At 51.8% G+C, this 12,813-nt stretch overlaps 3 protein-coding genes across 3 annotated transcripts; 2 read left to right on the top strand and 1 right to left on the bottom strand.

The window, feature by feature from the left end:
• Positions 1 to 1,761: 1,761 nt before the first annotated feature.
• Positions 1,762 to 5,463, top strand: AYO21_09877 (hypothetical protein; the record flags this gene model as incomplete). Its single annotated transcript, XM_022659806.1, has 7 exons — positions 1,762 to 1,801; positions 1,896 to 2,878; positions 2,928 to 3,022; positions 3,075 to 3,841; positions 3,904 to 4,112; positions 4,620 to 4,698; positions 4,784 to 5,463. 7 exons carry the CDS (start codon positions 1,762 to 1,764, stop codon positions 5,461 to 5,463), a joined length of 2,853 nt encoding a protein of 950 aa, XP_022507902.1.
• A 1,734-nt stretch (positions 5,464 to 7,197) lies between these two features.
• On the top strand, positions 7,198 to 9,382 carry AYO21_09876 (hypothetical protein; the record flags this gene model as incomplete). The annotated part of the gene is made up of 4 exons (XM_022659805.1): positions 7,198 to 7,501; positions 7,553 to 8,552; positions 8,656 to 8,917; positions 9,113 to 9,382. The coding sequence occupies 4 exons, from the start codon at positions 7,198 to 7,200 to the stop codon at positions 9,380 to 9,382; spliced, it is 1,836 nt and encodes a 611-aa protein (XP_022507901.1).
• A 466-nt stretch (positions 9,383 to 9,848) lies between these two features.
• AYO21_09875 (hypothetical protein) lies at positions 9,849 to 12,217 on the bottom strand (the record flags this gene model as incomplete). Its single annotated transcript, XM_022659804.1, has 5 exons — positions 9,849 to 11,661; positions 11,724 to 11,869; positions 11,938 to 12,003; positions 12,066 to 12,138; positions 12,207 to 12,217. 5 exons carry the CDS (start codon positions 12,215 to 12,217, stop codon positions 9,849 to 9,851), a joined length of 2,109 nt encoding a protein of 702 aa, XP_022507900.1.
• Positions 12,218 to 12,813: the final 596 nt, after the last annotated feature.

Raw genomic sequence — 12,813 nt, 5'->3', positions numbered from 1 at the left:
GCATTATTGCTGGCGACGATGGCTTAGTAGATTCCTGTCGAGAGGTGACGCAGCCAGAGAAACAAATCCCTGCGCCACTCAAACTTTCTACACCGCGCGAACCTGGATAGCAATGAGCACCCAAACCCATACATATCTCACAGTTCATGCCTCCAATGTAGCAGGGCAAACTCTTTCATAAAATATTGTCGGAATCACCTTTCTTGTACACAATTCCTTTTCGGGAGGAAACGTACCCCACTTCAGCCTCGCGAGGCTGTTGCCTCATGTGGGGTAGAAAGTATTGCCAAATTGAGGTGAGCTTCACGAAGGGCATCACTTGATGGGAATTGCATCTTGGAACGACATGTCTGGTATGCGGCGTTGCTCTTATCATCGAAGACAGTCTATGTCAAGGGCTGGTCTGCCACTTCATGGTTTCCTTCTATCATTGTTCTGCCTCAAGCCGTTACAAGGGTCTGAAAGACAAGAGAATCCACGGATAATTTCATTACCTGGTTTCATTTATTCTGTGTCTGGATCTTCATAAATTGAGGCTGCACATTCCAGCAGAGTCATCCTTTCACAGCCACTTGTCCGGCTGGAAGAAACCTACCGTGGTCGAGGCATGGCGTGAATCCCTGCTCCGGGTTTGCCACGGCTCTTTTGGAGATATCTGTTGCCTTTCTGTGTCTGGTTTTTAACAAGCACAAATACGAGTTCTCACAGGATATAAGACTCCAGGTAGGATATCGACCTCCAGGATGCCGTCTTTGCAAAAGTCGAGTGTCTCGCAGCCAAACCACAAGACGCCTTTGGAATTTCCCATTTCTCCGCACGAGGTTTACGAAGTCAAGACAACGGTGGACATGGTGGATGGACAACCTCCAACCCATCAGCTTCCCCCAATTAACCCATCCCTTGTCAATCCATCCCTCCTTTCCCCAAGTTTTACTTCAGGCCTCCCCCCTCCGCAATTAGCCCCACGATAGCACCCTCAAAACTTCTGGGACGCTATCCCAGACAGACTGTGGGAAGACCATGGTTCTAACGATCAGGTGGCATTTGGCCCATTACAACTCCTCAATCTTGGGATTCTAGCTTTCGAACACCAATTCTTCCCACATCTTATCTGGTGATCGGAGAAGCACCGGATCGTTCCCATCATGGCACTAATCGGCACTTCGACCATTATATTTCCCAAGCTCGACAAAGAGAATGCGGCCGCGAAGAGAAAACATGTGTGCAGTGTTTGCTCGAGGGCTTTTAAGCGAAGCGAGCACTGCATCCGACATCAACGAGGCCGTAAGCCATGTCCCTCGACTCATCGCGTCTGCACCCGGTGCGAAAACGCTTACAAGTCTTCAGATACTCAAGAGAAACCTTTCGGTTGCAGGGTCTGTCGAAGAAGGTATAGTCGAAGGTATTTGGAAACGCTCATCGACGACGGCGTCTATTAACTACGTCCCCCTAGAGATCTCCTGGTTCGCCATGAGAGAACCCTGCACACTCCGGAACAAGTAGCAAAGGCCATCGAGAAGCAACATACGGATGGACCGACAACTCCAGACCTTCCTTCCGGTCGGAAACCCCCGATCTTGGTTGAATAATTCTGACTCCACGATTAGCAGAGAATGCCACAGCAAAGTCATCCATATCTAGAGGCAAAGGAAAGGACGAAACTGTCGTGCTGCCAAAAGACTTGCCTCCAGATCTCTCGGATTCACGCCGGCGCCAACCCAGAGGTTCCGTCTGTACATCTTCTAGACCAGCTGCCAAACCATGCACAAGATCGAGTGCTGTTCAGCCGCCAAAATCCCCAGTGAGTCAAGGTCAGAGGCTGGCAACTCCAGTCGATAGCGCATCTGAACCAATGCTATCTTCAAGTTTCGGTGGAGGATCTGCTCTTGTTGCAGAACCTCAGCCTTCTATGGGGCTTCACCTGGCAGATTTTAGTGTCGATGTTTCCGACCTGGAGAAGATGCGGACATTTCCAAGCTCAGTGCCTCTCCCAGACCTTGATGGCGACCTGGAATTCCTGGACTTCTTCGACCCCTTCTTGGGCTTACCTCCAAAGCAACTTGAAGCTTTTGCAGTACCACCGCTCGGCGGCAATACGGATGGCTGGTCCCCTCTAGAGAATTTCTCAGGTTCGAGCCAGGCTTCCATGCAGGATTACGGTTTCCAGCAGAGTCGTATTTCGACTGCGAACGAGACTCCGTCAGTTGACGATTCAAATCAATCGTGGGAAACGGGCAGCCGTGAAAATTCGCGTGCTAAAGGGCCCACCGGGCCATGGGACGAGACTCCAGCCCAGGTTTTCAACATGAATCGTCCCGATTCCGAGGGCTATTCGGGCTACCAAATTCCACAGACGAAGAAGTACCCCAGACCTCCAACACTTACTTTTTCAGAAGCAATGCGAATTCATCTGCTAAGGGACCTGTCGAGTAGACTCCCTGCTGAAAAATTGAACAAATTCCGACTGCCTAGTGCAGCCGCACTCCAAAAATGCATTCGAACCTACGTCGATGCCTTCCACGTTCACCTGCCCATCTTCCACCTTCAGACTATGGACTTCGAAACCACACCTTCGCCACTTGTTCTCGCTATATGTGCAGTTGGCGCTCTTTATCGATTAGAAAGAAAGATTGCGGCTTCATTGTACTTGAAAGCAGACCAAGCCCTCGCTGCCGCAGTTGATGACCGGGGTGAACATCTCGACAAGAAGCCACGGTTGCTGGAAGATTGGGTTCGGCCACAACCTCAATCACCGAAATCGACGCCGGAATCATTGTGGAGGAGTCAAACTCGGTTGCTGCTTGCAATGCTCAGCTGCTTCAGCGGCGACCCGGAAGTCATTTCGAAGGCTATTATTCGTCTCGGCGACTTCCTCGTGGTAAGCACATTGAGTTAGTTGGAGGAGCACCGTTTTAATGACTCATTAGGATTTTCGTGACTTGGCTCCTACCGTAAAACCGCGCAAAAGCACAGATAGGTGGCTGAGTTGGCAGGAATGGGTCGAAAGGGAGAGTGTTAAGAGGTAAGCGGAGGGAGCGCGAGGATTGCATCGCCCCCACTAACACAATGCATAGGTTACTGTACGGTCAGATAATGTTTGGCAATTTGGTCACCATGACTTACGGGATTCCCCCCGGATATTCCTTGGTTTCTGATGGTTTCATCGAAATGGCCTGCGACCAGTCCCTGTGGGATGCACTCACCGAAGAGCAGTGGCACGAAGCGGCAATGCGAAAAGGCCAGAGCTCACGACTCAATGTCAGAGAGGCAGTGTCGATGGTCATGAACGGGAATTCAGTCAAGACGGTGCCGCAAGAGTGCTGGGAGTGGTCACCCTTTGCAATCAGCGTGGTGATAAACGTTATTTCCATTCACATCTGGCACATCACCCAAGGATCCTACTTTTTCGGCGACCTCTCTAGTCCTGGACCGTCCAATGAAACCCAGAAATCCCAGACTCTCGCCCAAACAGAGGCCGCGCTTTCGAGGTGTCGGGCCCTGATCACCCAAGCCAGCTCGGATGCCGACTATCCGTGGACGGAAGCCGAAACCCCTTTGTTGTTCAATTGTCTAGCGCTGTTGCGGGTCAGCTATTGCCGGGCATTCACAGGACATAGCGCGGCCGATTCAATGGTGTTGCTCAAGGAAAGCCAGGAAGAATTTATGACTTCAATTGAGGACTTTATCGCGCTACCGCAGAATCGAGGCAATCTCGTGGCAAGAGCTGTCGGTCGGGCATTCGAAGGAATGCTGATACCGTACAAGGCGGGAACCCTGCTGATCAAGAAGACAGCCGCCTTGACCTGGGCGATCGGGCACGCGTTAGCAGGGTGGGAGGCAGGTAAGTCCATACAACAGACGACTGGCCTACTTCTCTATCACAGAACTGACTCCTGGTCACAGCGCTGTTGGTCACGAAATGGGTGCATGCAATCGAAGTTGAGATACGATCAAGTCGTGACTCTGCATCGATCAGCGAGCTCGAGACTCAGACGATGCAATCCATCAGAAATCTGCTGTTGGACTTGGAGGATGTTCTGGACGATGGAGCCGGACTCTCACTGGCAGCCAAGCTGGCACGATACTGGGCTGGCTTCTACGATGATACCTGGGTATGGGGTTTGACACCCCGGATGGGATATATTCTACGCGAATTGGCCAATTGCTATGAGAACAAGTTGGGGGCTTGTTGATGACAGATCTCGAAAGATATGAGGCGCTATCGGACCGAGATCCAGAGGGAAGCAAGAGGGAAGCAACATAATATCAACCAAGTCGTTGGGCTGGTTTCTTCCTATTTGTACTGAGTATCCGATATTGTGACTACACTGGTAGTCAAATGCCAAATCGGGTCTTCCAGATGACTAAGCAGTGATGACTAAGCCTCCCGCCATCTTTGGTTTCTCCGACTCCGCGATTTTCATCGTCGCTTCAGCGATTCGCGTCTGTAAGCGAACCGAGCGCATCGTGAAAGATCAGATCTTCCCCCATTGGCATCGCTGCTGTAAGCCTTGTGCGGTTTTAGGGTCGTACAAAATTCCACCTATCGTTTCTTCCTGTCTCTTGCCCAATTCTACTCGTGCAGTACACGTCTCTCACCTGTACATCATCAATCTTAGGTGGTTGCCCAACCCGCAATTGCCGAGAAGATGTCGTATGAAATGTCAACACAGCATGCTACCCGAGTAGGAGCCAAGCGTATGTGATCTCCGGCTTGACTGAATGTCGCTTTTGGCCTATGCGCCGAACCTGAGTTCCTGGCTGACACGAGATCGTCGTGTAGCATTCAATCATAGTCAATCCCAAGCTGCCGAAGCAGAGTACGACCGGCTACGAAATCTCGCACGTCAGGAGGCCGCCAAACGTGCCACGTGCTTCCAGCGATCCCAAGAAGCATATGCGAATGGCGACGGCGCGGCTGCGCATGCGCTCTCGCAAGAGGGCAAGGAGCACGGCGCCAAAATGGAGATGTACAATAAACAGGCGGCCGACTTCATCTTTCGCGAAAACAACGCGGATGGACGAGTCGCCGCCGACACGATCGACTTGCACGGGCTGTTTGTCGAAGAGGCGGAAGAGATCTTGGAACAGAGGATCCGCTATGCTCAGAGTCACGGCCAGACACATCTCCACGTCGTGGTCGGGCGGGGCAACCATTCCCGCGATCACGTCCAAAAACTCAAGCCTCGAGTCGAACAGACTTGCCGGGATCTCGGCTTACAATATCACACCGAGTCCAACGACGGCAGGATATACATCAAGCTGGATGGCAGTCCCGTGGACATGCAACATGTGAGCGATTGGCAGGGCTACCAGACGTATCCAGGTCAGCAGCAGCAAGCTTGGCAACCTCAACACACTCAGCAACAACAACAGCAACCACAATATGGTGGAGGAGAGAAGCATGGTGGGGGACTGCTGGCCCGGCTCATCAACAAACTCTTGCGCATGTTGTGTGGATGATGGCATGATCATCATTCCAGCTCGCGATATACAACATGTCCGCCATACGCCTTCTTTGTTTAGAGCAGAAGTTTTGGCAATTTGGCCACAGACTAAAAGGCTGCTAAGGGTCATGTGGTAACTCCTATTCCAACCATGGCGGATCTTCAAACCAACCGATGCACAACTTTCTACGACTTACACTAAGCTCTCTTCGCAATTCCACTCACCAGCCGTCTCGGGTTCTGCATTATCGTTTCCTGGGCGACGTCATTACCTTCGAAGATTATTGACGCTCATCATCATTTGCACGTTTGATAGATCTCTATCAGTATGAGGCTACCCAGGGTCAGTATATCAGATGCAATGGGGACAGAACGGAAGAGCTATTTCCCCTGGCTCCCACCGTATGTGCTTCGTCCACCGTTGTATTTTCCATGACGAGCTGACTCTATTAGAACTTGGCACCTACACCTGTCGAGCCAGAAACGCTCATAAGGATACAATACGCTCATCTAAAGCGCAATCGTTGCTCTGCGCCAAACGGCTCGATCTCTGGCTAATCGGTTCTTTTGACGGACTAGAGCCCTCTGCGGGATGGATATTCACCCTGGTGCCTTGGGTACGGACAGGAGAATTCACGCATTTGTCGCAAGCTTGGGTGAGAGCCCTAGAGTCAAGTCTCTCGGCTTTCCTGTTTTTCTAATGGTAACCGTGAGTGTACTTGGTCACCCAGTTGGCTGTTCGGCGTTTCTCCAGGACTCGATCTGCGTTACTTCCTGTAACAGCCATTTGCACAGATGTCTTCTGAGCGCTTTTGTTACTTGTTCGCATTTACTCCACAGACGCGATGCAATTTTGAAGAGATATACCTACCGCAAGTCAGCTGGTTGAGGGTTTAAAAGCTAGGGATCACCATGTTCGTCGGTTTTATCATCACTCCTCGAATGTTGCTTTCAAAGTTTGCGCATCGATTTGGTTCAGATGTGAATGATAGCGTATCCGAAGCAGTCGTCACTAAAATCATAATGTTCTCGCTGAAGCTGAATCTACACGTTCACCTAACTCGGGCATCTATCCACCAAAGGACGATAAATCCGAAATGTAATGAAGAGGATCTCTTCAAGCTCTCGGCTCCCGGTCATGGAACATGAGACCTCCTGCCTGCAGATACCCGAGTATAGACGGTGCCTTATCTTGATATATTTGTGTGTTCGATGGCCAGGCTACACAGTAATAGTCTGAATGCTTAACGGGCTTGATCGACCCTCGTGTGTGCATACGCGTACCACGGTATCCAGGGGTCGTCAGCCTGGTTTTTGTGTGTCTCGGTTTGTTTGCAAGTTTCGGATGTTTGGCACATTTGCAGCGTTTGCAGCTGGACCTCGTTGCACTCCTCTCCACTTCAAAGTCTACAGCTCTGCTCGTTTGCATCGCTCGATTCTTCGGTCAGGTTCTTTTCCCGCTCTAGCTAAAAGGATCAGAGGGCCCTTCAGAGATACGGCTTTTATGATGTGTCACGGGCTTGAAGTGTCGTCTGTCAAGACAACTCCTCTACCTGCAGACTGCGCCTCGGTTAGACAGTGACGAGTATATCGCCTCACAGTTTCACGCTGCGCAAGTACGCTTAATCTCGAGGGCATTGCCATAGGAGGGTGAACCACATTCCAACATGATGACAATCTAGCTCCTGTGCCTGTCTGAGGACGGTAACTGCACGTCTTTTTCACAATCCACTCCCCATTGATCTTCGGAATGCGCTCCCCTTCGCCCCGACATGCTGATACCGAGCTCGACGACTTTGCGCCCTTCTCCTCTGAGGGGCCCTCGCGCTGGGACGCCGCCGACCCGTTGCTCTCACAGACGAACGATCTTGTCGAGACTCCAGCTAAAAGATCGATCATACCTGGGGTGAAGAAGTCCTGGGCTGCTCGTGTCCTCACGAGGGTGCAGACGGAATCAGAGCCTGGCCTCTCAAATGCTCAACTGATGCTCACCAACCATGACTTGAAGCCGGTCGAACCCCAGCGACGCCAGTGGACGGCATGGAGTTTTGTCGGTATGGAATCTCGTAGGCGGTCATGTACGTCTTACTAACTCAGGCGGCCAGCCTTTTGGATTGCCGATTCGTTCAACATCAACACCTGGATGATTGCCTCCACTATGCTCACCTCCGGCCTCGCGTGGTGGCACGCATTGATTTGTATCTTGATCGGCTACTCGATCTCTGCTGTATTGGTCTGTCTGACCGGGCGAATAGGCGCCGCCTACCACATCTCCTTCCCTGTCGTTTGTCGTGCGTCATTTGGCATCTGGGGATCGTGGTGGCCAGTCTTCAATCGAGCCGCCATGGCTTGTGTCTGGTACGGCGTGCAAGCTTGGATTGGTGGCCAGTGTATCACGTTGATGATTCGGTCCATCTGGCCCTCCTTCTACACATTGCACAACGGCATCCCCAATTCAGGCACCAACACAAGGGATTTTGTGGGCTTCTTCATTTTCTGGATCGCATCTCTTCCTGCCATCTGGTTTCCCGTTCACAAGATTCGCTACCTCTTCATGGTCAAGTCTTACATCGTCCCGGTGGCTGGACTCTCTCTCTTTCTATGGGCAATCAGCCGTGCACGTGGCATGGGTCCGATAGTAAAGGAGTCGGCGACAGCGACAGGTTCTGCGCTTGCGTGGGGGTGGGTGACTGGCATCATGAGTTCGATTGGCAACTTTGCGACTCTGATCGTCAACAATCCTGACTTCTCGCGTTTCGCCAGCAAGCCACGCGACGCTCTCTGGACGCAGCTTTTCACCATCCCTTTCGGGTTCGTCGTGACCTCTTTCGTGGGAATCGTGGTGTCTTCGTCATCCAAGGTCATCTACGGCACAGCCATTTGGAATCCCCTGGACCTTCTGTCTCAATTCCTCCTAGACGGAGCAACATCGGCTGAGAGATTCGGCGTCTTTGTCATCGCGTTGGCTTTTGCGCTTGCCCAGCTCGGAACGAACATCGCAGCCAACAGTGTCTCGGCGGGTACGGACATGGCGGCCCTGCTACCCCGATACCTCGACATCCGCCGAGGAGGCTACATCTGCGCCCTTGTTGGACTGTGCTTGTGGTAAGACCTGACTCTCTCTCTCTCGTGAAGTCGAAACATTATTTCCTGGCCCTCCATTCTTCGAACCAAGACACTTCCTCAAGAGGTACTAACGGCAGAGCAGTCCGTGGAATTTGTTAAAGACGTCCAACAACTTCACGACATATCTCTCAGCCTACAGTGTCTTCCTGTCGTCGATTGCGGCCGTCATCATCTGCGACTACTACATCGTGCGCCGAGCTTATTACTCCGTGCGAGATCTCTACTCGGCTCGACGTGCATCGCCATATTACTACCACTGCGGCGTATCGTGGCGGGCATATACCTCGTATACATGTGGTGTTCTCGTGAATATCGTTGGCTTTGCCGGCGCGGTTGGGGCCAAGGTACGTTTTGAACACTTATCCATCTATACCTTCATCTTTCAGCCTATTCGTCGTCGCTTGTCTCCTTGCTTCCGACCCATCCAGCAACCACCATCACACTCTCCTTCGCCTACCCCTTTCCCATTCCCGAAAAGTGAAACATGAGAGCCAACCCAACTTACCTCCCCTCTTCCTTGTTCTCTCTCCCGAGAAAAGGTCCCCAACGGAACGACCTATATCTACCGAGTCAACTTCCTCGTCGGCTTCCTGGTCGCCTTCGCGGTATATTACCTGCTGTGTCGGATCAGGCCTGTCCCCGCGACGGATGCGATCGAGGGCGATATCGTGATGGAAGGGAAACGGCGACAAAGACTTGTCGGACAAAATCACCTAGGTTTACAGCGTGGTCGACGTTTTGAAATCCGAGAGGAGGAGAGACAACCGGGTTTTGATTCGGATGAGAGAGATGTCTCTGGCACTATATAGGAGGGATACCCTGGTAGTATGGATGATGTCCGTATGGATATATATTGCACTTAACTCGTACAGTAGATGTGTGAGTGTATGCCCTCGTACAGAGAGGTGTCGACACCATGCACCTACTACGTACACGTCCTCATGATGATACCATGATATCGCCTGCGTGCGTGACACAGGTCAGAAACCTCCTCTAGACCAGAGAGTCGTCCAAATCGTGAAAATCTGTGCGTCAATCATTGGCCTCTCTCTCTCTCTATAAAACGTATAACCGACTACTAATGTAACTATATGTGATGGTTCATGTCCACGGACAATTACGGAGTAAATGACCTCCATAACAATCATAATCACCATCACCACCGCAATCACTCTCATCATCATCAATGAACATCAGTCCATATACGTCTCCTCGTAAAATGCAACCATAGGCGCCAATACATGTGAATGCTACCGTCGTCAACACGTCAATCAATCAATCGTCCAACCCTTTGGCCCGCTCTCTCGCAGACAACATCTCCCAGCCAGTGCCAAACTTGCCCCGGCCCTTCTTGCGCTGGTTGCCCATCTCCTGGCTCTCTTCAATGTCGCGCACCGCCGCAAACAGGTCGTAGACAATCTTCTCGTCGACGGCGCTGTCGCCCTTGTACGCCGGGTGGCTGCGGGTGAACTCGCGGATCCATTTGGCGGCCGTCCACAGCGTTCCGTTGGCTCGCTTGCGGATCAAATCCAGATACACGGCCAGGTGGCAGCGCGTGTCGACGTCGATGTTGACGCTGTCCAAATAGGACTCAACCAGAGGGATCAGTCCAGGAAACCCGTCGCACGCACCGCCACCACCGTTAATTACCTCGTTGATCGTCATGAGCGTATACTCGTCGTCGACGGGGCCAAATGATGACTTGATGGTCTCTGCCGAGGCTGGCGTATGGCCTGACTGGTTTGTCAAATCCTGCTGCAGCTGTGAAGGCGTTGATTCCCCGCTTGACGCGGGCTCGCTGATTCCGTTCAACACCGGCGACTGCCTCGGGCTCTTCTTCGGAAATGGATCCTTTCGGAACCAGAATTTCTCCTTCATGACCGCATCCCGGACGTGCGCCGTCTCCATATTCTCCGTAACTCGCGCAATCGGTATGTACAAGTTGAGGTCGAAGCTTAGAATAGCACGGGTGACAAGGACGATGAATATGGCAAAAGCTGCATTCTCAAAATCTGTGATCTGGATCTCCATGCTCCGGAATTCCACACGCCAGCCGATATCCGCATCTGGCGGGGGCGGTTTGAACCGCATGTGCTGCCAGTTCGTGCTCTGGATGTTTTCGAAATGATTTGAGCCTTCGGGGTCAAGCTGTTTCAAATCTTCGGAGAAAATGACAATGGGGTCGCGAATAAAGAGGTGCGCGAAATGCGTGGCAAGAAGGTCGTCCATTCCTCCGTCTAACAGTTTCTGTTTGAGTTCTTCGTTGACGACCAAGTCAGGGTCCATGTATTCAGGTCGTAGACGGGGATCCTGCGCGATGTATGTGCTATTGCTGGCATATCGGGATTTCGGTATCCGCCACCGATCATTTTTCAGGGGTACTTCGCCGAGTTCTTCTGCGGTCCGGTCGTCGACCGCGCGAGAGATTTGATTCCACCGAACATCCGTATCCACCAGGAAACCTTTGTATATCGGCGTGGCGGCAGTCAGCGCCAACATGATTGGACCCAGTGGAGAAAGCTGGTCGTAAAGGGTGCGTCCTTCACGGATATTCTTGGCTTGAAACGTAATCTGTAAGCAGCAGCTGCCCATACCAAAAGCCATGGCGTCCATGTAGACGCAGTTAGGCTTGACAGCGCCGTTACGGACGTCGTCGTCTTCGGGCCATTTGTGCAGGTCATAGTTGACCGTTGGGTCGTTGAAGGGAGACGGGGTATTCTTATCCTTGAAAACGGGAACGTTGAGTTCCACTTTCCTCCCCCTTCTTGATCGAATGTTGGCAGCCAATGTTGGGAAGCGAATGTGGGGGTTAGCAATCTCGTCCGGGACAAATTGTGATCGAAGGGCAGGGCCGGAGGGAGGGTAATCCGGCTTGATAGAGTCGGGCAGTCCGAGACGTGGAAACGTCGTTAAGGTGATCGGGAATTCATCAGCGTCCATGTGGTTTTTGGCGATTTCGCGCCGAAGCCTCATGTCCGGCTCAACGTCGAGCAAATCCTTGAAATCGATACCCCATGGTTTCCCTGGGGTAGCTTCGAGCATAAAGCGACCGAACTCGGGATGGAATGTTGGAAGGGCACCGCTTCGACTGGTATAGCAGTCAGTGATGCACGACAAGCGCTGGACAATCACGGATGGTGAAGTACTCACACGACACCATCTTGTAAATCAGGGACGACGACATCTTTCTTCAACAACGTCTCGTCTCCCGCTAAAGATTTAAGAACATCGGCCTGGCACAGCGACAGCCGAACCTTTTGATGTTCTTCATCGATCGCGACAACGAGGTACTCGACCTGGACCGGACGGCGGGACAGTTTAGTAATACGGACGGATAACCGGCCGAAGAGGGGGGAAAGCATACCTCGTCCCCCCAAAGAAGGGCATCACGCTCTTTACCCTTGGCCTTGCGCCATATTGCGAGCAATTGCTTGGATGTGTGTCAGTAGGATTGAAGTAGACCGTCGAGAGAGAGCGTTCTGCCTCTCTTACCTCGATACCCCATTCCCGAACCTGATTCGCGGCCTTTTTCGCATCTGGCCAATCCAAGGCCGTCCCTAACGCTCTAGATCCTGGTAAATAGAAAGTCGGGCCAGAAGGAAGGGACTTGGTAAAAGGTTCTTTGGTACCTACAAAAGACCCATATTGAAAAAAAAGATAGTCAAGTATAATTTCTTCAACCGTAAGAATGGCTACTTTTGGAAATTTCGCCGCAATGACCGCCAGAGAGGGCCAGAAATGGTCGAAGAAAAAAGATAATTTAGAATAACGGGAACGATCAACCAAAAGGTTCAGACTTGTTGGTGACGAGCCTGAACGAGGGTGCCAATGCTGAAGCCATCTAGGGGGAACACATGGCGTATGTACGTCTCAATGAAAAAAAAGGGAGGAAAGGCTATGGTGGGACTGACTTGTCGACCGTTTCTGCGTTGTCCAGTGGAATGTGAGTAGTAGATGATGGTTTCTTTTCTTGATAATGAAAAGAAAGCCCCGAAATTGCCGAAATACAAAAACGAATGGGCCAAAACCCCCCTGGACTGGTTGTGACGTTTTCTTATGCGATTTTTTTTTCGTCTCACTAGACGGCAGACTTCGGACGGAAACAGCCGCCGTGTGGGAGGGAGAGGGGACGAGGAACTCTGACTAGGTACCCGGTGGGTTTGAAAAGTGAGAGCCTCGACCCGTGGGGTTTGAACCGGCGACAGAATAACCGCTATATTAGGATGGAGAAGAACGGGCG

This window comes from Fonsecaea monophora (genome assembly GCF_001642475.1).
Source record: "Fonsecaea monophora strain CBS 269.37 chromosome Unknown Scaff104, whole genome shotgun sequence".
NCBI lineage: Eukaryota > Fungi > Ascomycota > Eurotiomycetes > Chaetothyriales > Herpotrichiellaceae > Fonsecaea > Fonsecaea monophora.
Note: the sequence above shows the minus strand (reverse complement) of the source record. Positions and strands in the feature narration are given on the sequence as shown.